This window comes from Notechis scutatus, chromosome 4, assembly GCF_049901735.1.
Source record: "Notechis scutatus isolate UNSWTSFEM ecotype Mainland chromosome 4, rNotScu1.2, whole genome shotgun sequence".
Taxonomy (NCBI): Eukaryota; Metazoa; Chordata; class Lepidosauria; order Squamata; family Elapidae; genus Notechis; species Notechis scutatus.
In genome coordinates, this window is record NC_142012.1 from 154,697,438 (window position 1) to 154,717,888 (window position 20,451).

A 20,451-nucleotide genomic window follows, 5' to 3' on the forward strand; every position below is an offset into this window, starting at 1 on the left:
AAAAATAAAATCCTATGGTATCTCTGGACAACTGAATAACTGGATAGAAGCATTCCTGTCAAACAGACAACAAATGGTCAAAATTGGGAGTGTCCTATCAAATCCAGTACCTGTCAATAGTGGTGTCCCCCAAGGTAGTGTTCTAGGACCAACTCTCTTCATACTCTACATAAATGACCTCTGTGATCATATTAAGAGCAATTGCGTTCTCTTCGCTGATGATGTAAAGCTGTTCAATACCACAGACAATACTGCTACCCTACAAAAAGATCTTGACTATGTATCAGAATGGTCAAACAAATGGCAACTTCAAATCTCAACAAATAAATGCTCTGTCTTACATATTGGCAAAAAAAATCAGAAAATAAAATACAAGCTGAATAGTCAAGATCTTGTTGATGACCCAAACTCTGTAAAGGACCTTGGAATACTCACCTCTAATGATCTAAGTGTTAGAGCCCACTGCAACTACATAGCCAAAAAGGCATTAAGAGTTGTTAACCTAATCCTACGTAGCTTTTTCTCTGGTAATATCACACTACTAACCAGAGCATACAAAACATTTGCTAGACCAATACTCGAATACAGTTCATCAGTCTGGAACCCACATTACGTATCTGATATTAGCACAATTGAGAAAGTCCAGAAATATTTCACAAGAAGAGTTCTCCACTCCTCTACTCATTGTAGAATACCTTATGCCACCAGACTTGAAATTCTAGAACTAGAAAACCTTGAATTACGCCGTCTTCGGTCTGACTTAAACATGGTATATAAAATCATACATTGCAATGTCCTACCTGTCAATGAATACTTCAGCTTCAACCATAACAACACAAGAGCACACAATAGATACAAACTCAAAGTTAACCGCACCAAACTTGATTGCAGGAAATACGACTTCAGCAATAGAGTGGTCAATGCCTGGAATACTCTACCCGACTCTGTAGTTTCTTCCCCAAACCCCAAAAACTTTAACCTTAGACTGTCTACTATTGACCTCACCCCTTTCCTAAGAGGTCTGTAGGGGGCGTGCATAAGCGCACCAACGTGCCTACCGTCCCTGTCCTATTGTTTCTCTTATTCTTTTATTTTTCTTATATGTACCCAGTTCATGTATTCACAACTATGTATACACTTATACTTATTATCTTGTAAACAATTGGCAAATCAAATAAATAAATAAATAAATAAATATTGCTTCCATCAGAAAGAATGGAAGGTATCTGTGTCTCTAGGCAAGTTATTTATGATTTGTGGACCATCGGACAAAAGGCATCTCATAAACTGGGGAGGACAATGAAGGAGAAACAAATACCAATGGAGGAGATGCCAAAAAAGTCAAGTTGCATCCTTCACAATTAAAACCCTGGGATTTTTTTTTAACATACATGTGTCACATTCAATGCACATTTAAAAAGATGAGGCTTCAGTCATATGGTTGCATGCAACAGCTTGATTTTTTTTTTTTTTTTGGACACCACTCCCTGGAAGGAGGTTTTTAAGGACATATGCAGATCCATTCATTTGAGATCAGATATTTTTTTCAAGCACAGATAGAGCTTGGAGTCTCGTGCTACTACTGTCTTTATTTGCTAGCAACAGGGATGAGCAGCATGATTTCAATCCATTGCACACTTCTTTTAAATCTTTTTTTTTTTTTACAATAAAGCTCTATCTCTGTGATTTTTTAAAAAAATGAGAGAGGTTGAAATTGAATCAATGCTTTATCTACTCCCCTGCTTTATGAAAAGTGATTCCCATTCTCTTTAAATGAAAATTGAGCAACCACCAACACGGCGAGATTTTTGATAAAAGACAAATTTGTTGCCAAGTTTCTTTAAAGTGTGTGTATGGGGGTGGGGGGGTAGAGCTCCTGCATTTTATCCACAGAGACAGAAATATTGCTATGGACCACATCTGAAGAATTGCTCAGTGGAACAGGGTAATTTTTTTTCCTCTTATGTATTCATTCATTATGGTGCAATATCTTTCAGATGGCTCTGGGAAAACCTATATAAGTCATCATGAATGACTTATATCCAAAAATACTCTAGGAGTTGAACACAATTGAACTAGGTACATGAATTTACATTTGCAATCTGCCTCTTTTCTAAAGCAGCTGTTTAAATACAAACTAAAAGGCTGTAACTGGACAAAAGAAGACTACAATACATCATTGCTCCCCAAGTGATTTTGCCACTGTTGTGTGAACAGAATGGATGTGAATTTAATAGGCCACATCTCTCTCTCATACACACACAACACACACACAACACACAAACACAACAATCCAAACCCAGTGACTGGAATCTTTAACAGAGATGGGCAGTTAAGAAGTGTGAAATATCAATCAATAAATCAAACAGTTTGAATTTCCTAACTCTGATTTGGTAGATATCAGCCAATGGTGCAGTTTATGGGATACATCTGTCCCAAAGATGCTTTTCCAAGCGGCAATTGGACTTTCTTGGTTACCAAGAAAATACAGTTGCTGTTTGGAAAAGCACCTTTGATTTTAGTTTACTTTATTGTCATTGCACCTCGTACAATGAAATCAAACACCATCTTCAGTGCACATCATGACCATGAAAATAAGCACAAACACACATTCTTCATACTCCACACATTGAATTGAAAACCCCCGACACCGTACCAACACTGCACTATACAGTAGAATTCAACAGAGCTACTGCCCTGGGATAAAAGCTGTTTTTCAGCCTATTTGTCCTTGTTTTTATTATCCTGTACCGTCTGCCAGATGGTAATAGTTTTTTTTTTAAAAAAAAAAGGGTGCCCAAGATAAGATGGATCTTTGAGAATGTTTTGAACTTTCTTAAGGCAGCAGGAGCTATAACGCTCTTCCAAAGAGGGGAGAGGGCAACGAATGAACTTCTGGGCAATGACATTAACCCTCTGGAGTGCTGTCCTAGCTGCCACTGTGCAATTGGCAAACCATAGAGAGATGCAGTAAGTTAAGATACTCCCTATGGTGCAGCGGTAGAAGGTCACCAGCAGTTTTTCATCCAGTTGTTGTTTTCTGATAAGTCTCAGGTAGTATAATCTCTGCTGGGCCCTTTTGACTAGTGAGCAATGTGAGCATCCCAGGTCAGGTCCTCACGCAAATCAGCTGAGCTAAAAAAAACAAGGTAATATAAGAGAGGTAATGGAGGTGGGCGGGGCCAGCCAGAGGTGGTATTTGCCGGTTCTCCGAACTACTCAAAATTTCCACTAACGGTACGCCAGAACCAGTCCGAACCAGATGAATACCACCTCTGCAACTGTACATGTAGAAAGCTTGCTGGGGTCTGGAAACCTTGCTGGGTCTACAAATGTCAACATTTGTATTCTGCTTCTTAGAGGCATGGAGGAAAGGAGTTGATCCTGGATGACAGAGGGGAAGATTGGTTCAAAGGTTCATATTTTGAGACTTAATCCTCACCTATGCCACATACTGTCAGTCAAGATCTTGGCTTTTAGCCTCAAAAGATTGCCTTCTTTGAAATCATAAATACTTCATTATCATGTTGGCTTCTTTTTGATCCAGCTTTGGAAATAACTGTAGTTCTGTTGAGAAAGATATATTATTGACCTCAACCTAATATAGCATCAACACTATCAACCTGTGATGCTTGTAAGATAGGTGTGTTCCTGTGGAAAGGACTGTTCTAGAAGCTCATGAAGACAGAAAGTGAGAGAGAGAGAGAGAAAGAGAGACACCCAGACAGATAACAGCTGGAGGAAGAAAGGTATAATTTGCCCCTTTCTGAACCTATTCTTCAAAAACAGTTGTATCAGATAATATCCTCTAGTGCAGGGGTGTCAAAGTGGATTTCTTTAAGGGCCAGATCAGCATTGCAGTTCCGCTCAGTGAGGGGGAGGGAGGGGGCATCAGGGGGTGTCAAGGGGGTGTGATGGATGCCTCCTGTAACACACTGCCAGCCCCATGGCCTGGTTTTCAGCCCGGTTTTGGCAGACAAAGTGTTGTAGGAGGCCATGGAGGGTGAAAACGAGATGCAGGGGGGCCCACCTGTGGCCCATTTTAGCCACCAGAGGCGCCGCCAGCCAGTCCCTTCATATTTCCAGGCCGGATTTAAGCACCCTGTAGGCCAAATCCAGCCCATGGGCCTTGAGAGTGGCACCCTTGCTCTAGTGCAATATTATTTATTTGATTTTATGTGCAGCTTCTTTGAGTCTATTATTTGCCAACGTAGGATTTCAGGACCTGATAGAACTGCCAACAAATCCAAGCAAATTGTAAATGCCATCTTTTCTACCCATCCTCTCCCAGATCTCCTTTTTGTTTTTGTTTTTTTGTTTTTTTCCCCTCTATCTTGGCAGTGAGGAATCTTTCTGCCCAAGCAATTCACGGAAAGCCCTTAAGAAAAGAGAAACAGCTTGTTCAGAAAGCTCAGCAACCGGTCCTCTGGGAAATGAGTTTGGCCAATGTTAAACAAAGGCAAGGTTGTTTCTCCTAGGTTACTTTTGCAGCTGAATCCAGGGAGGTTGATATAATTGATGTAGGTTGTACTGGGACACGAGATCCGTACAAGGAGGTTGGAAATGGTGTGTCTACATCGCTATTTGGCTGCACAGAAGCAAAATTAATAATGACAAGACATGCACAGAGGGCACATTAGATCTGAGGATCCGAAGGTCTTCAATAAGAAAAGTTTCAAAGGCCACCCTCAGGATAGACCTTTGGGCTTTTGCGCACTACAAAATGAAAGGGACTGAAGCATGAGATTCTCCTGAAAAAAAATTAGTATTCAAGTTGCAGAATTTTCAGCGGCAAAGGAGCATAAGGGTCCTCCATCAAGCAGGTTCTTGTTCACCTAAATTACTTAAGAGAAGCGGAGTCTCAGGAGAGGCTTAAGAGAAATGGAGGCACTGGAGAGGCTCTTTGTTCAGAATAATATACAACCAAACTTAAGTGCTGTTTGGGCCTTTAAGGTTATAAGGAATGTACTTCAATGAAGTTTACAGGTATCTATACATACTGTTGAATTTACAGTGCTCTTACATTTGTACAGAATCCCTCTACAGTCTGATCCAGGATGGTTTCTTGAGATGTTTTCCTCTCAAAATGCTAGGCAGAAATGCAATGTGCTTCTTTTCTGGTACAGAAGTCTTATTTCAAAGTAATAATGGCTGAGGCTGTAATCCTAAATCTACTTAACTGGAAGGGGAAAAATGCTCATTGTAGAAGTATGTTGTTCATAGCTTCCGGGTGATGTTCTATTTGTAGCTGGACTGGGGGAGAAATGGGAGCTAGAATCCAGATGCATTCAGGAGTACGTCGCGTTTACAAAATTTCAAATTCACTTCTGACAATTCCTCTTCATTTAATTGCCTGGTTTCCTCCTGAAGTAATGGGTGACAAAACCTTGAAGCAGCAACAGCCCAGTAGTGGAATGAGGGAATAATACTGGTTTAACCCTGGTAGAGCTAAGAATGGTTTAAAGCTGTTCATTCTAGACTGGTGTGAGAAACCATGGGGGTAGTAAGAAAAGTATGTTTGCTAGGATTTGTTGAGGTTGTGATTGAATACAAAGTGAGGAAATACCTTGGAACCTCTTTCCATTGTTGAGCTGAAGTGCTCCTGATCAACCTTATAGCAACCCTAGTGGCACAGTGGTAAGAATACTGTATTGCAGGCTACCTCTGCTCACAGCCTGGAGTTCAATTCTGACGGAGCTTGAAGTTCACTTAACCTTCCATCCTTCCAAGGTTGGTAAAATGAGGACCCAGATTGTTGGGGGTAATATGCTGACATTGTAAACCACTCTTAGGGTGCTGTAAAGCACTATGGAATGGTATATACGTCTAAGTGTTCTTGCTCTTGCTATTATTATCAGAAGGTCATAAAAGGAGATCACATGACCCCAGGACACTGTAAATATGTCATAAATATGAGTTAGTTGCCAAGCATCTGAATTTTCATCGTGTGATTGGGCAATGGTCATAAGTGTGAAAACTGGCCATAAGTCACTTTTTACAGAGCTGCTGTAACTTGGTTACTAAACAAACTGTTGTAAGTTGAGAATGACCCGTACTTGGAATACCTTTCTATAACACTAAGTGTTATAGTCTATTCACTTGGAAATTACTGCATTTGAGTACATCCCTGTCAAGTAACTGTGAGAGGGATCTTGGAATCTTAATGGACAAGCAGCTAAATATGAGCCAGCAGTGTGCAGCAGCAGCCAAAAAAGCTAATGCAATCCTAAATTGCATTAATAGAGGGATACAATCAAGATCAAGTGAGGCACTAAAACCACTCTATAAAGCCTTAGTAAGACCACACCTGGAGTACTGCAATCAGTTTTGGTCACCACATTATAAAAAAAATGTTGAGACTCTAGAAAAAGTACAGAGAAGAGCAACCAGGATGATTAAGGGAAGGGAGGCTAAAACATATAAAGAACGGTTACAGGAACTGGGCATGGCTAGTCTAGTGAAGAAAAGGACCAGGGGAGACATGATAGCAGTCTTCCAATATTTGAGGGGCTGCCACAAAGAGGAAGGGCTCAAGCTATTTTCTAAAGCACCTGTAGGCCAGACAAGGAATAATGGATGGAAACTGAACAAGGAGAGATTTAACCTGGAAATAAGGAGAAACTTTCTAACAGTGAGAACTATCAACCAATGGAACAGCTTGCCCTCAGAAGTTGTGGGAGCGCCATCACTTGAGACTTTCAAGAAGAGATTGGAGTCCCATCTGTCAGAAATGGTGTAGGGTCTCCCGGGTTGGACTAGATGACCTACAAGTCCCTTCCAACTCTGATTATCTGTTATCTGTTACCTGACATCCTACGCAGAGTAGATTGTTGAGCACCTTTTTTGTAACTGAATTATAAATGCATGGATAAAGCCAAGGGCTACTTTATGCCACCAATCTCATTTATTCCTTCAACAAAGGTGAGCTTCCAAAATAAAATCCTGCAAGTCTAAAAGGCCATTTGCTGGATAATTATTTCCTATGATTTTTTTTCCCCCAGCAGATTGTTAAGACTTCTGTAAAAAGTTTATTTCGTTCCTTTTATTGAAGCTTATCTTACTCTTGGTGGGCATTAAACCTTTGCTATGTATTCCTTTATACATCTGTCATCTCTGCGCGGGATAAGCAAAATAATGATTGTGGGGTTGTCCTTAGGACATCTTTCAGAGTGCTTCAGATGGAGCCAGAGGGAGAAGGTTAACTGATGGGCCTCCAGAGGCAGGCAGTATAAGACAAGTGCAGATGCTGTATTCAATACACACCCAGCTGCAAAAGAGCCTACACAGCTTTGTATCTGAATATCCTTTCATGTTCTGATATTGTGGGTTCTTCTTAGCGTGTTACCTGGGCAATATGCTAAACAGTGTTGTTGTTTACATGGTACAGTCCCTCTTACTGAGGTATACCACTGTCTATGTATCAGAGGTGGTATTCAACAGGTTCTGACCAGTTCTGAAGAACTGGTAGTGGAAATTTTGAGTAGTTCAGAGAACCAGCAAATACCACCTCTGATTAGCCCCGCCTCCATCTATTCTCTGCCTCCCGAGTCCCAGCTGATTGGCTGGGTCTTGTTTTGTTGTCCTGCACAGGAGAACGGAGCTGGAAAGCAGGTTAGTGGGGCAGGGTGGGAATGGAGATTTTGCAGTAACCTTCCCCTGCCATGCCCACCAAGCCACGCACACTAAGCTACACCCACAGAACCAGTAGTTAAAAAATTTGAATCCCACCACTGCTATGTATAGACATACATGTAGTACAGGTAGTCCTCGACTTACAGCCACAATTGAGTGCAACATTTATGTTACTCAGTGAAACATTTGTTAAGTGAGTTTTGCCACAGTTGTTAAGTGAATCACCTCAGCTATTAAGTTAGTAACACGGTTAAGTGGATCTGCTTTCCCCATTGACTTGGTGTGTCAGAAGGTCACAGAAGCTGATCACATGACCCCCAAGGTGCTGCAACCGTCAGTTGCCAAATATCTGAATTTTGATCATGTGACCATGCAATGGTCGTAAGTGTGAAGAACGGTCATAAGTTGCTTCTTTCAGTGCTGTTGTAACTTCAAACAGCCACTTCCTGTACTTCCTGTATTTGATTTATGATCTTAATGGAGCCTGCCCATTACTGTCATAAAGCAGATCATCATGGTACCAACCCATGTTTACGACCTTTTCTTCCCACAGTCATTAAGTGAATCCATTGTTCCTGCTAGCATGGTACTACACAGTCACTATCCATACTAGCTGGATGGAGACAATGAGAGTTACAGCTTAAGAGATCTGGAAGGTACCAGCTAGGTGAGGCTGATCTAAATCCACATGTTTATTTTTTTTTCCCATTGCAAAAGTAAACTCTGTGATTTAATCTAAACTGTAGCTCTTATAGAATTGAAGGCAAAAGAAGAAGAGGGCGGCAGAGAATGAGATGGTTAGAGAGAGTCATTGATGCAAGGAACATGAATTTGGTCAAACTCTGGGAGATGGTGGAGGACAGGAGAGTGCGCTGGCCTTCTGTGGTCCATGGGGTTGCATGGAACATGACTTAACAACTTAACTACTGCAGAAGAACAACAGATCTTACAGAGCAAAGTTCCCCAACCTTTCTGGCTTTGTGGTCTGATGTGGGGGAGAGGGATAGTTTCATGTGAGCAGCAGGCAAGCACATGCCCACGTACAGCTCCATTTGCACAAGAAGCAGGCATGCGTGCTCACAGCTCATGCCAATGGATTGTACACACATGTTCACCATCCACTCATGCAAATAGGGATTTGCGGCCCAGTTCCAAATGGCTTGAGGCCTAGTAATGGGCCTCAGCCCAGGGGTTGGGGACCCCTGTTGTAGAGGGCCCAGCCTTTATTTTGGGTTATAGAACATACAGGAGACTGAAACTGAATGCTGTCATTTAAAGGAATTTAAAATATTTTTTCTGCTTTGGCAGCCTTTCACTGCCTTTCTGTTGCACAGCACCAGTTCTGTTAAGTGCCTAAAACAGGGGTGTCAAACTCAAGGCAGCGCAGGTTGGATCTGGCCCATGGGATGCTTCGATCTGGCCCACGGGGCCGCCCTGAAACAGTGAAGGACTGGCCCACAGTGCCTCTGCCAATGGAAACGGAGCTCGGGATGGTCACGCGTGGCCCTCACAAGCTTCGTTTTCACTGGCAGAGGGTTGCAGGAGGCCGTTGCAGCCAAAAACGAAGCTTAGGAGCCTGCTTCGGCTGGCAGAGTGCTTGGACCACCACAGGCACCCTGACACGAGTGACATCGAGCTGGCCGGGCTCACCCTGGCCATGTCCCCCATCCCAAGGTCAAACACAACCCTGATGTGTTCAAACTCAATGAAATCGAGTTTGGCACCCTTGGCCTAGAACATCTAGAACTTGTGAGTGTGTTTTCCCTCTCTAATTTGTGCAGATTTTACATGCAAAGAAATCAGTCATTTTCTCCAAGGATTCTAGAGTTAGGAAGACTTCACCTGAATAAATGATAATAAGAGTAGGAATGCACGTCTTCAGAGGGATAGGCATCCACCGGGAGTAGGTAAACATGTAGGTAAAAGAACATGCATAGCAACATCATCACAGAAATGCAATGAACTATGTTTTTATGTCATATGTCAGAATGCAAGGACACAATGCATGCTAACATCTCCCCAAATGTGTTATTATTTGAATTTTATCATCGTTTGCTGAAAGCAGTGTCCTTTCTAGGAGTACTTCATTTTCTTAAAAAACAAAAGCAAAGTTCACTTTTCAAAACTTCAGCAAAATAGAGTTCTTCTTCTAGGCCAGTAGTGACTAACCTTTTCAGCACCGAGTGTCAAAATGTGAGTGTGTGTGTGCACTCATGCAGCAGGAACTGAAGAGAAGCTCCCTGATGTGCATGCATAGGAGCTCCGGAAACCAAAAGCTTAGCTTCCCGTCATGCCAGCCACCTGGTTTTCCGGTTTCTAACGTGCATGCACGCACGCATGAAGACTGGCTGGCTGGGGAGCTGCTCTTCTGGTTGCCGGCACTGCCATGTGCACAAAGACCAGCTGCCTGGCACACATTCATGCTCCAGAACCCGGAAGAGCAGAGGTCGATGGCGGACGTTCCCAGAGAGATGGCTCTGCATGCCACTACCAGCAGGCATAACATAGGCTTGCCATCATGGTTCTAGACATCAGAGTCGTTGCATCACTTCATTGGATAGGGGATATCAATGCTAAATATGTTTTTGAGGTGTTTGTCCCCATTTTGATCTTGATTCTGGAAATTTATGGCCAATCGACAGAGTTTTAATGCATAGTTTTTAGGTACATAAGATATATTTGAGTAATAAGGATTTTTCCTTTAAAGGTCTGGAATCATTGGTACTTTTGTACAGTTTTTCTTCACAGAACTGTAGGATTTATTGCTGTTGTTTATTTTCCATGATGCAGATCATTCCATTATCAAAAACATCTGGAACTACCACATAAAACAGAGTAGTTGTCAACTCCAAAGGAGTCCAATCAGTGGTGCAATTCAAAAATTTTTACTACCGGTTCGGTGGGCGTGGCTTATTTGGTGAGCGTGGCTTGTGGTCATGTGACTGGGTGGGTGTGGCTTAGTGGTCATGTCACTGGATGGGTGTGCTTGGTGGTCATGTGACTGGGTGGGCATGGCTTGGTGGTCATGTGACTGGGTGGGCGTGGCCAACTCAATGTCACTCACATCAAGGGGTGCCTCACCTGGCCCCTCCCCTCCCAGCCATTCCTTGTCATCCAGCCTCAACTTATCTATAGTTCTGTAAAAAGGCAGAAAAATCACTCTAGATGTAGGGACAGTGTAAAATATTCACACATGATAAATAATGGAATAATTAAAAATAATAGCACAGCGTTTTATCTCTCTCTCTCTTCCTATTTTTTTTCTTTCTTTCTCTACCTTCTTTCTTTCTCTCTCATACACACACAAACACACACACACACACACACACACACAGAGAGAGAGAGAGAGAGAGCACTTAACAGACAAGCATTTTGGAAGCAGCTCCTTTAAATTTCTGCAAGGCTTGAGTGGATTCCCCCACCCCCTCTGTCAGACTGTTTCTCACTCCAGCACTTTAACTCACAAGGGGAAAGCGATGCTTGCAGCGTCCATGGAGAATCCTTGGAGAAGTTTTTAAAAGACCTGCTTCCAAAATGCATTTCTTTTACATTGCAAAAGTGCTCCAAGGCTCGATTCACCCCTACCCCCTCTGTCAGACCACACTCTTTCTCACTCCCGACACTTTAACTCACACGGGGAAAGTGATACTTGCAGCGTCCATGTCTTTCTTCCTTTTCCCCAGGGAGAAAGAGGACGTGGGGAACAGAAAGCTAGGAGAGCAATCGCAAGTGAGCAACTGGGCGACAAGGTTGGGGGTGTGGCCAGCCAGGGATTGCCACCGGTTCGGCGACCCATGCCAAATAACCGCTACCAGTTCACCTGAATAGGTGCGAACTGGTTGAATAGCACCTCTGACTCCAATGAAATAAAACAAAATAGTTTTATTTTTTTCAACAAAGCAATTGGAACAGCCTTTAGGCAATTCAGCCCAAGTCATTCCTGACTTTTGGTGTAGAGTTTCCTGCCTGAGCAGGGGGTTGGACCAGAAGACCTCCAAGGTCCCTTCCAACTCTGTTATTCTTCAGAGAGAGATTTAGAGACAATTGAAAGTTCTGCTGTCTGCAGAGGGGCACCTCATAATCTTGGTGTTGTTACTTTCTTATGCTTAAATTCTATGTTGTTATTTGTCAGTCACTCAGAGAATTCCGAAATGGAGTGACATATAAGACAGCACAACAAAGAAATGGTAAATAAAAATTATGGGAGATGAAATTATCTCTCAGGATTTGAGCCATCAAAAAAATATACTTCGCTTACTAAAGAACATCTTGGAAAGTAAACATCAATGTTTGTTCATCAGTGAGTCTTGTGATATCTCCAAATATTTCTCAGATGTCACGTGTGTGAAAATAAGTTTTTTTTTTGAGACATTCAAAACCATGAAATTAATTCCTTCTCTTCGACTGAAGGTTTTATCAGCAATACATGCTTGTTTACTTGCAATGCTATATACCATTTTGATATAAAACAAACTTTACCAAAGTGTTCAGATGCTTAGGGCCAGTAGACTGTAATTATGTGTCATTGAAGTTCTTAAGTTATTAGAGCAATTTTCTTCCCTAAGCCCAAGAACATAGAAAAGCCCTAAAATACCTCATTTTTCTTCTTTTATTACAGTTATTAATAAGGTATCATTCTTATCACCCATTATGCAAAGGGCATTATAGATATGCCAACTCGTTTTTTTAATAAAGGATAAAATGTTTTTTTTTTCTTCATCTCATAATTAAAGGTTGTTTCCCCAGTTTCTTTAATTAAACCCCGTTATGAACAGAAATATGCTATTTGAAAGTGGGAAAAAAATCTTAATGAAAGGTTTATGGAGTCTTGTTCTTTATAAAGCAACTTGTGAACTTTTGCCCCTGGAAAAATTGAAGGATTTAATCCCAGTTCTCTGCTTTGAGCGATGAACTGTAAGGTTAAAGATTAGTATTTGCAATTTTCTGTGCCTCTTAAACAAAGTTTGCTAATGGCATCAGTTGAAGCCTTTAAATTACAGAAAGCCACACAATTTGGGAAAGAGAAAAAATGGCTAGGGAGCTGGGGCTGAATCCAGCATGTTATATGAACCAACAGGGGTTGGTTCCCTGGCTGGAGCTGAAGAAGAAAATTTGTGTCAGGAATTGAAATGAATTTCTGTACGTGATACACTCTGTTCCTCCAGCTCTTTTCCCTTATTATCTTAAAGGTAAATAAATAAATAACTAAAACAACCTCAGCCAGACAGGTCTTCTCAGTGTCCTCTCAATGGGAAATGTAAATAATACCTAATGAGCTTCAATCTACGGCCTCCCTGAACTGTAAAACAAATTGCAAAGGAAGTGTCAGTTAGTGTGTCATTCTGTATTGAAATCAGTCTATCTTCTTCAAAAACACCTGCAGTCATTTATAATACATAGCGTTATTACAATAAATACCCAAGGATTTGTAGTGGGAATGATGAGTCACTTGTAAATGGTTGCAAAGTGGATAAAGAACAAAATGTATTTACATAGCGCTTAACTCCTGATACTTTTGAAAGTAGTTGGCCTGATGAAAACAGCACAGCCATAATCTGAAAAATACATTAACATTGTTGTTGTTGTTGTTGTTATAATGTTTTTCCCCCTTTCTTCTCTTTTGACTTGCAGGTTTCTTGAGCACTGGGGATCAAGCAGCTAAAGGGAATTATGGCCTTCTTGATCTCATTCAGGCCTTGAGATGGACTAGTGAAAATATTGGGTTCTTTGGGGGCGACCCGCTGAGAATAACTGTTTTTGGATCTGGCGCCGGTGGTTCATGTGTCAATCTCTTGACTTTATCCCATTATTCTGAAGGTAACCGTTGGAGCAATTCAACCAAAGGTATTATTGCAGGTTGCAAATTTTGATGATTTTGGTGTCTGCATGCCACCATGATGCCTACTCTGTGATGCTCTTGCATATATGTTCTTGATGTATCTAAATAATACCCCCCCCAAAAAAAAAAAAAAGTCCACTTTTGATTTGAGGTTATGTACCTACACTTTATGCAAACTGAATTTCTATGTATTTCTTCTGCCGTAAGTTTTTTTCTCTCCTATACATGTACGTATGTTTGTCTCTGTGTAATAGATTTACTTTAGTTGGTTTGTTTAGTTTAGCTGGTCTAGTTTAGTTAGGCTTCAGGAAAGTGTATAATAAATATGGTTACAAGTTCTTTCACAAGCACAATAAGGGGGCATTGATAATTAAAACAAACCTGCAATAGCAATAGCAATAGCACTTAGACTCCACTTTACAGTACTTTACAGCCCTCTCTAAGTGGTTTACAGCATGTTGCCCCCAACAATCTGGGTCCTCATTTTACCCACCTCAGAAGGATGGAAGGGTGAGTCAACCTTGAGCCTGGTGAGATTTGAACTGCCAAACTGCAGGCAGCCAGCAGTCAACAAAAGTAGTCTGCAGTACTGCACTCTAACCACTGCGCCACCATGACTCGATCATACTTCCAGAAGGGGTGTGAACTGAATAGTTCAGATGCAAATTAATAAGTAAGATTTTTTAAATTAATTAATTAATCAATTTATTTATTTATTTATTTAATACATTGCTTTTCTGCAGCAAAACGCATTTCATATATGCAGTAAGTAAATAACAATTTGTAAAAAAATATTTTGATGCTGTAATAATTGCCAGTTATTCATAAACTATATTAATATTTTCCCGTTAGTGAACAATAATTTGGAAAATTATCAGTTGTGATCCACGATATAGCCTAACTACATTGAGCTATTTGAGTATTTATTTAATGAAGGAAAGTTTGATGGTATTGAAGACTCTGAATCCCTCATGCTAGTTGCTTTTCCAGTTTGGTTCTTCTTTTCATGATTAAATTATGTACTTGGTATAACAAAAAAAATTGTGTTTTTTAATTCCATCCCATCTTGAAACCCACCATTATCTAATGAAACAATGTGGTGGAATTCAAAGGAGATATTCTTCCATTTGGCAGTGTTTTACACAATGATGTGGTGTCATGAATGGTCACCAGGGCAGGTGGCCAGAAATGAGGATTAGATGAAATCATGGCTATTGATGCCTACTAATCATACTTGGAAGATGTATCCAGTTGTTTCTTGGAAGAAGCCTACTCTTAAAGTCAAGATTGTGAGCTTTGCAAAGTATTTCAAAAGCACTTGAGATTCCATTAAAACTGTGAATTTGAAAAGATATGCCTTCAGTTTGATCCATCAATGCTTTCTAAAGTTTTTAAACACATAAGTTGGAACATTTTTTCCCCGATGAAATTCGATGAAAACACAAGTACAGTTCATGCTAGCAAAACTTTTTCTTGTGAGAAAGTGGGTATATATTTTATTTCCATTTCTACATCTATGTTTATCAAGATATTGAATGAGGAACATTTTCTGGGGAGAGAGTTCGTGACATTTGCACCATTCAAAATCTGGTTTGTGTTCAGAGGCACAATTAATAGTAGGAGGATGGCAAATTCATTAAGTTTAAGTCACTCCTTCCAGCTTATCTTCATGGAATAAAATCTTTTTCTTCTCTGGAAGTATCAAAGACTTGTAGTCCTTTCTTTTTAGCACAAAACCCTCAACCTTGCTAATGTCCTTAAAGAAAAAATCTCAAATTTGTCTTTTTCCTCGACAGTCTTCTTTCAGTTATGTTGAGAGGTGTACATTTGAACCATAGTAGTGAGGATGAAAATGAAAGTTAATATCCAGTTCTTCCAAAGCTGCAAAAAATTGAGGTTGGAGTGTGTTTATCTTGTACAGTGCTAGGAAGAGTTGGAAGTCAATGCCCCCTTTTCTTTCTTTTTCTCTTCCCCCTTGTATTTCATATCCCCTTTTCCCATTCGCTTTCCCTACCTTAATTTCTTATTTTCTTTTTGTATTTTATATAATAAAATAAAAATGATAAATGATGGGAAAATAGTAGGAGGATGGCAAACTCATTTAGTATGAAGAAAATGAGCACCTAGTCAAAAAAAAGCTTTTATTTTGAATCTGTTGTTAATTACATTTGGTACTACCCAAGGAAAAGACTAAAATTATAGATGTATCAAGGTTATTATTGTGGTTTTTCTTTTACTCTAATTCTTTTCTGGATGGAAAGCTGGAAGCCAAAGAAAATAATTCTCTCTCCTATTTAGCACATTTACACAATTTACCATAAAATAAAATAAAGTAAAGTAAAGTAAAGTAAAAAAGTAAAGTTAAGTTAAGTTAAGTTAAGTTAAGTTAAGTTAAGTTAATTAAAAAAGTAAAGTAAAAAAGTAAAGTAAAGTAAAGTAATAAAATAAAAAACAAAAACAACCCCACTACCACTTCTTATTTTCTATTGACTCACTTGCAAGAAGAGAAACCATAATTGATTTCTCATGTTTTGTTGATATGGATTTATTTTAATTAAATCTAACCCTTCCATAGAATCCAAGACACCTTACAGACATTGTGAACATTGTGAATTAAAAAAGAAACTTTTAAACATTGAGAAAGGGCTGTCCAAAATAGTCAGCTTTATTTAAATCAATGCCCAACACTGTAGAGAAATTTGAAATATTTTTTGAGGAAAAAAATCATGCTCTGTATTGGACTACAATAATATCACGACTTGAACAAATTGAGCTTTTCATGGGAAATAATTTCAGTCTATCATTTAATTCTTGAGTGGATCATTTTGTTATAATAATTTGTGGCACCTTTTACAGAAGCCTATGAAAAAAGCTTCCACTTAAAACTGGGATATAAATGACTTGTTCATTCTCTGTCTTCTCTCTTCTTTTAATTTGTGTAATTTCAATCTCTTTGTGACAACCTATGAGTAGTAATTACATTCAAATAGCAACTTACCTCTCTTGACATTTGGCCTCCAAACCAGAACCATAACTTGGGACAGATTTATTTCCAATTCTGATTTAGCAAACAAGCCTACATTACTGTTACAAGGCTGGGTGTACTTAGTAAAAGATGGTCTGCCTGAAAAAAGGACAGGGAAGTAGAGCTCTGAGCTCTGGTTCAAAATACTTTCCCTCAAAATGTTCTGGTGAACTTTTCCAAGTTCTCTGAGTCCTAAAAAGTTCTCTGAGTCCCAAAAAGTCAAAAAATTACTGAGAACAGTGGGTAGTCGGAACAAGCTGCTTGTTTTCTCGGTAACCATTTCTAGATGACTGTCTAGTAGAGTTTGCTAGCTGTTTCCTACCACATAATTCAGAAGAAGTGGTAAAGTGGGTGATTTTTTAAAAATTAAATAAACTAAAAACCATATCAACCAATGGAAATTATAGTTTGACATTTTAAAAAAATGTGGCAAGAACTATGTCATAAAAAGGGGCAAAACTCATTGAATTTAGCAATGGAAATTGTGCTAAATTGTGGTCATAAGTCAAGGACTACTTTGTATTAGGCTTTGGATTTTTAGCATTCTTCTTGAACATTGAATCAACAAGACACATTAGTTTGATACCTACTGCACACCCTATACTCTCTAATCTTAACAAACCAATAAAGCACATTTTATATTAGTACATTTACAAATACTATATAATTTACAGTTATTTGTTGAATATGTTCCAGAATCTAGCCTGAGTTTTTGTTGCTAGCAAACACAGCACATTTTCTGATGTCAATGTGCAAGAAGATAAGTATAGATAGAAAGCATGCACAAACCTTTCCTTCATTCATTTCCTGTTTCCTCTACCATCATATTATAGATTAAATTAGTTGTTTGACATGGAAAAGAAAGTGGTTGACTGATGGTCTTTGCTCAGTGATTTATAGGAATCCAGTCTATTTTGATGAGCTGCAGTGGCACAGTGGTTAGAGTTGCAGGCTGCCTGCAATTGGGCAGTTCCAATCCCACCAGGCTCAAGGTTGACTCAGCCTTCCATCCTTCTGAGGTGGGTAAAATGAGGACCCAGATTGTTGGGGGCCATATGCTGACTCTGTAAACTGCTTAGAGAAGGCTGTAAAACACTGTGAAGAGATATATAAGTCTAAGTGCTATTGTTATTTTGAAATGCACCTGGCATTTCCAGATGAATGTTCTCTTAGAAGCAATTGTTTCCAAATTCACTGCATCTATTTGGGAACCACTGCCATAGTAGATTTCAAGCATGAATCCATTCACTCTTTCACTATTTAATTTTTTAAATTGCTTAGTACTTTGCAAGCACCCTGTCAGGTTAGAAGCAGATGGTCATTTTTAAGAGAAAATGAAAGAAGCCAGCAGAACCTATACAGATACTCCTTGACTTGCAACTGGTTCACTTCATAACCATTTGAAATTACAGTAGTTAGAATGCAGTCCTGGAAAGCTAACTCATTGCTCAATCCAGCAGTTCTCTCCTGACCGGCTCAAGATTGATTCAGCCTTCCATCCTTCTAAGGTTGGTAAAATGAGGACCCAGATTGTTGGGGGCAATATGATGACTCTGTCAACTGCTTAGAGAGGGCTGTAAACAGGGGTGGGATTTTACCGGTTTGGACCAGTTTGGGCGAACCACATGTTAAAGTTACATCTGGCTTGCCGAACTGGTATTTCAACCAACCAGCTGGCCCCACCCCTTCCGCTCTGCTCCTCCCAGGAGCCAGAAATCTTTTGAACCCGCCAATCACCATCATACAATCCTGCATAATGCCCAGCTGCAAATTACCCAAATTCATGAGATCAGCAAATCTTGTAAGATTTCTGCATCCTCGTCCTGAAATATTCCAAGATCTCATGTGAGAAAATAGAAAAAAATTATGTGTGTTCTCTCTGGTGAGATTACAAGCGATTTTGTAAGGTGCTGAGCTTTCAGGAGCCCTCAGGAGAACTGACAAGAGTTCAGAGTTTTGCCAATATTTAATAACGTCCAAGTCTCTGTAGTGTGAGATCTGCTCATGTGTCAGTCTTTTCAGTGTCATAATCATTGCAACTTCAAATAGTAGTTAAATGAATGGTTGTAATTCAAGGATCACCTGTACTTGCATCAGGTCTTTTGGAACTTTTAAACTTTCCACTGCCCTTAAATGACGCTGAGAACTATTAAATTGCATGGTCCTGTGTTTCCAGACAGGGAGATCATTCCCTCATTTCAGAGAAGGATTCTTATTTTCCAATTTATTTTTTGATTTCAGCTGTCAGGTTCTTGAAGTATTTCAATTAAATTCATTCAATTAAAATACCTTATTCTACTGGCCTCCACCATTAATTGCTCATGCTGCTCTAATCCTTCAAGAGAAGTGCTTCCAAATAAACGGGGCCGTTCAAAACACTCATATCTTTTAATCAATAAAGCAGTCAGATCTTTCTCTAGCTCCACAAAATTAATTCTTAATCTACTCCAGGTTGCTTTTGAGGTTTCACCTTTGAACCATGGGTATGTAAGAGAAAAATTTTTGATTCCTCCGAAATGCCTCTGAAAAAAAAAAGTGTAGCAAACCTATTGTGATATAACAAATCCATTTCCTGATAGATTCAATAGCAAGTTAGAAATTATCTAAACACACACAGAGAGAGACCAGAGGTGGTATTCAGCAGGTTCTAACCACTTCTGGAGAACCGGTAGCGGAAATTTTGAGTAGTTCAGAGAACCAGCAATTACCACCTCTGACTTGTCCCGGCCCCATCTATTCTCCACCTCCCAAGTCCCAGCTGATAGGCTGGGTCTTCTTTTGTCGCCCTGCACAGGAGAATGGAGCTGGAAAGCAGGTTAGTGGGGTGGGGTGGGAATGGAGATTTTACAGTATCCTTCCCCTGTCATGCCCACCAAGCCATGCCCACAGAACTGGTAGTAAAAAAAATTGAATCCCACCACTGACAGAGACATATACACACACACACCAGGGAAGGGAGAATTGTTTACATTTTTTCTATGGAAGCCTGTTCTAGTCCCATCAGATACAAAGCCAGCTGGGTGACCTTGGCCAGTCACCCTCTCTCAGCCCTAGGAAGGAGGCAATGGTGAACCACTTTAATGCAGGGGTGGGATTCAATTTTTTTAACAAGTAGTTTCTGTGGGCATGGCTTAGTTGGTGGGTGTGGCTTGCTGATCATGTGACTGGGTGGGCATGGCCAACTCAACGTCACTCACATCAAGGGGCGCTTCTCCTCGCCTGACCTCTCATGACAGTGGGGATGCTGCAATGGTCGTAAGTGTGAAAAATAGTCATAAGTCACTTTTTTCAGTGCCATAGTAATTTTGAATGGTCACCAGTTTTAGACCAAAACTCAAAAAGGGTAAGTCAATCTTCCTAGCTAGACAAGAAGCTTTGCTGAATGTCACTCATCTTGATTCCTTGTCGTTAAAAGCTTCTTTCTGGCAGCTCTGCTTCATTATTCAATTATTTCTTCAAAGTGCTAACTCCAACAGGGGAGTATTTCCTCCCAACAGCAGTGTAAAAAGCTTAGAACAACCCTTCTCCTTTAAGAAAGTACCAGCAAAGAAAAAAAAAAAAACCTCCTTCAGACATTAAGTCTAGGCATACTGCCAAGAATGTAAGAAGGGTAGAGAAAAACAAAAGGAGATTTTTTCCAACAACCGGTTCTCTGAACTGCTTAGAAAGTTAACAACTGGTTCTAGAGAATGGGTGAGAACCTGTAGAATCCCACCCCTGCTTTAATAGCACTGAAAAGAGTGACTTACAAACTTTTTTTCACATGATCATTGCAGATTCCTGTGGTCACATGACCAAAATTGGTGCTCGAAACAACTGTCCTGTATTTATGATGGTTGCAGTGTCCCAGGGACATGAGATCCCCTTTTGCCACCTTCTGACAAGCAAGGTCAATAGGAAAGACAGATTCACTCAACAGCCATGGTGCAGACTTAACAACTGCAGTGATTCAGTT

General features: G+C 40.1%; 1 protein-coding gene across 2 annotated transcripts in view; it reads left to right on the forward strand.

Annotated features, from left to right (window-relative positions):
- NLGN1 (neuroligin 1) overlaps window positions 1-20,451 on the forward strand; it is a 552,397-nt gene that overhangs the window by 526,116 nt on the left and 5,830 nt on the right. For both annotated transcript variants that reach the window (XM_026666512.2, XM_026666533.2), the window contains one exon: window positions 13,264-13,476. In XM_026666512.2, coding sequence (XP_026522297.2) covers window positions 13,264-13,476 — 213 coding nt within the window. The remainder of the gene's footprint in view (window positions 1-13,263; window positions 13,477-20,451) is intronic.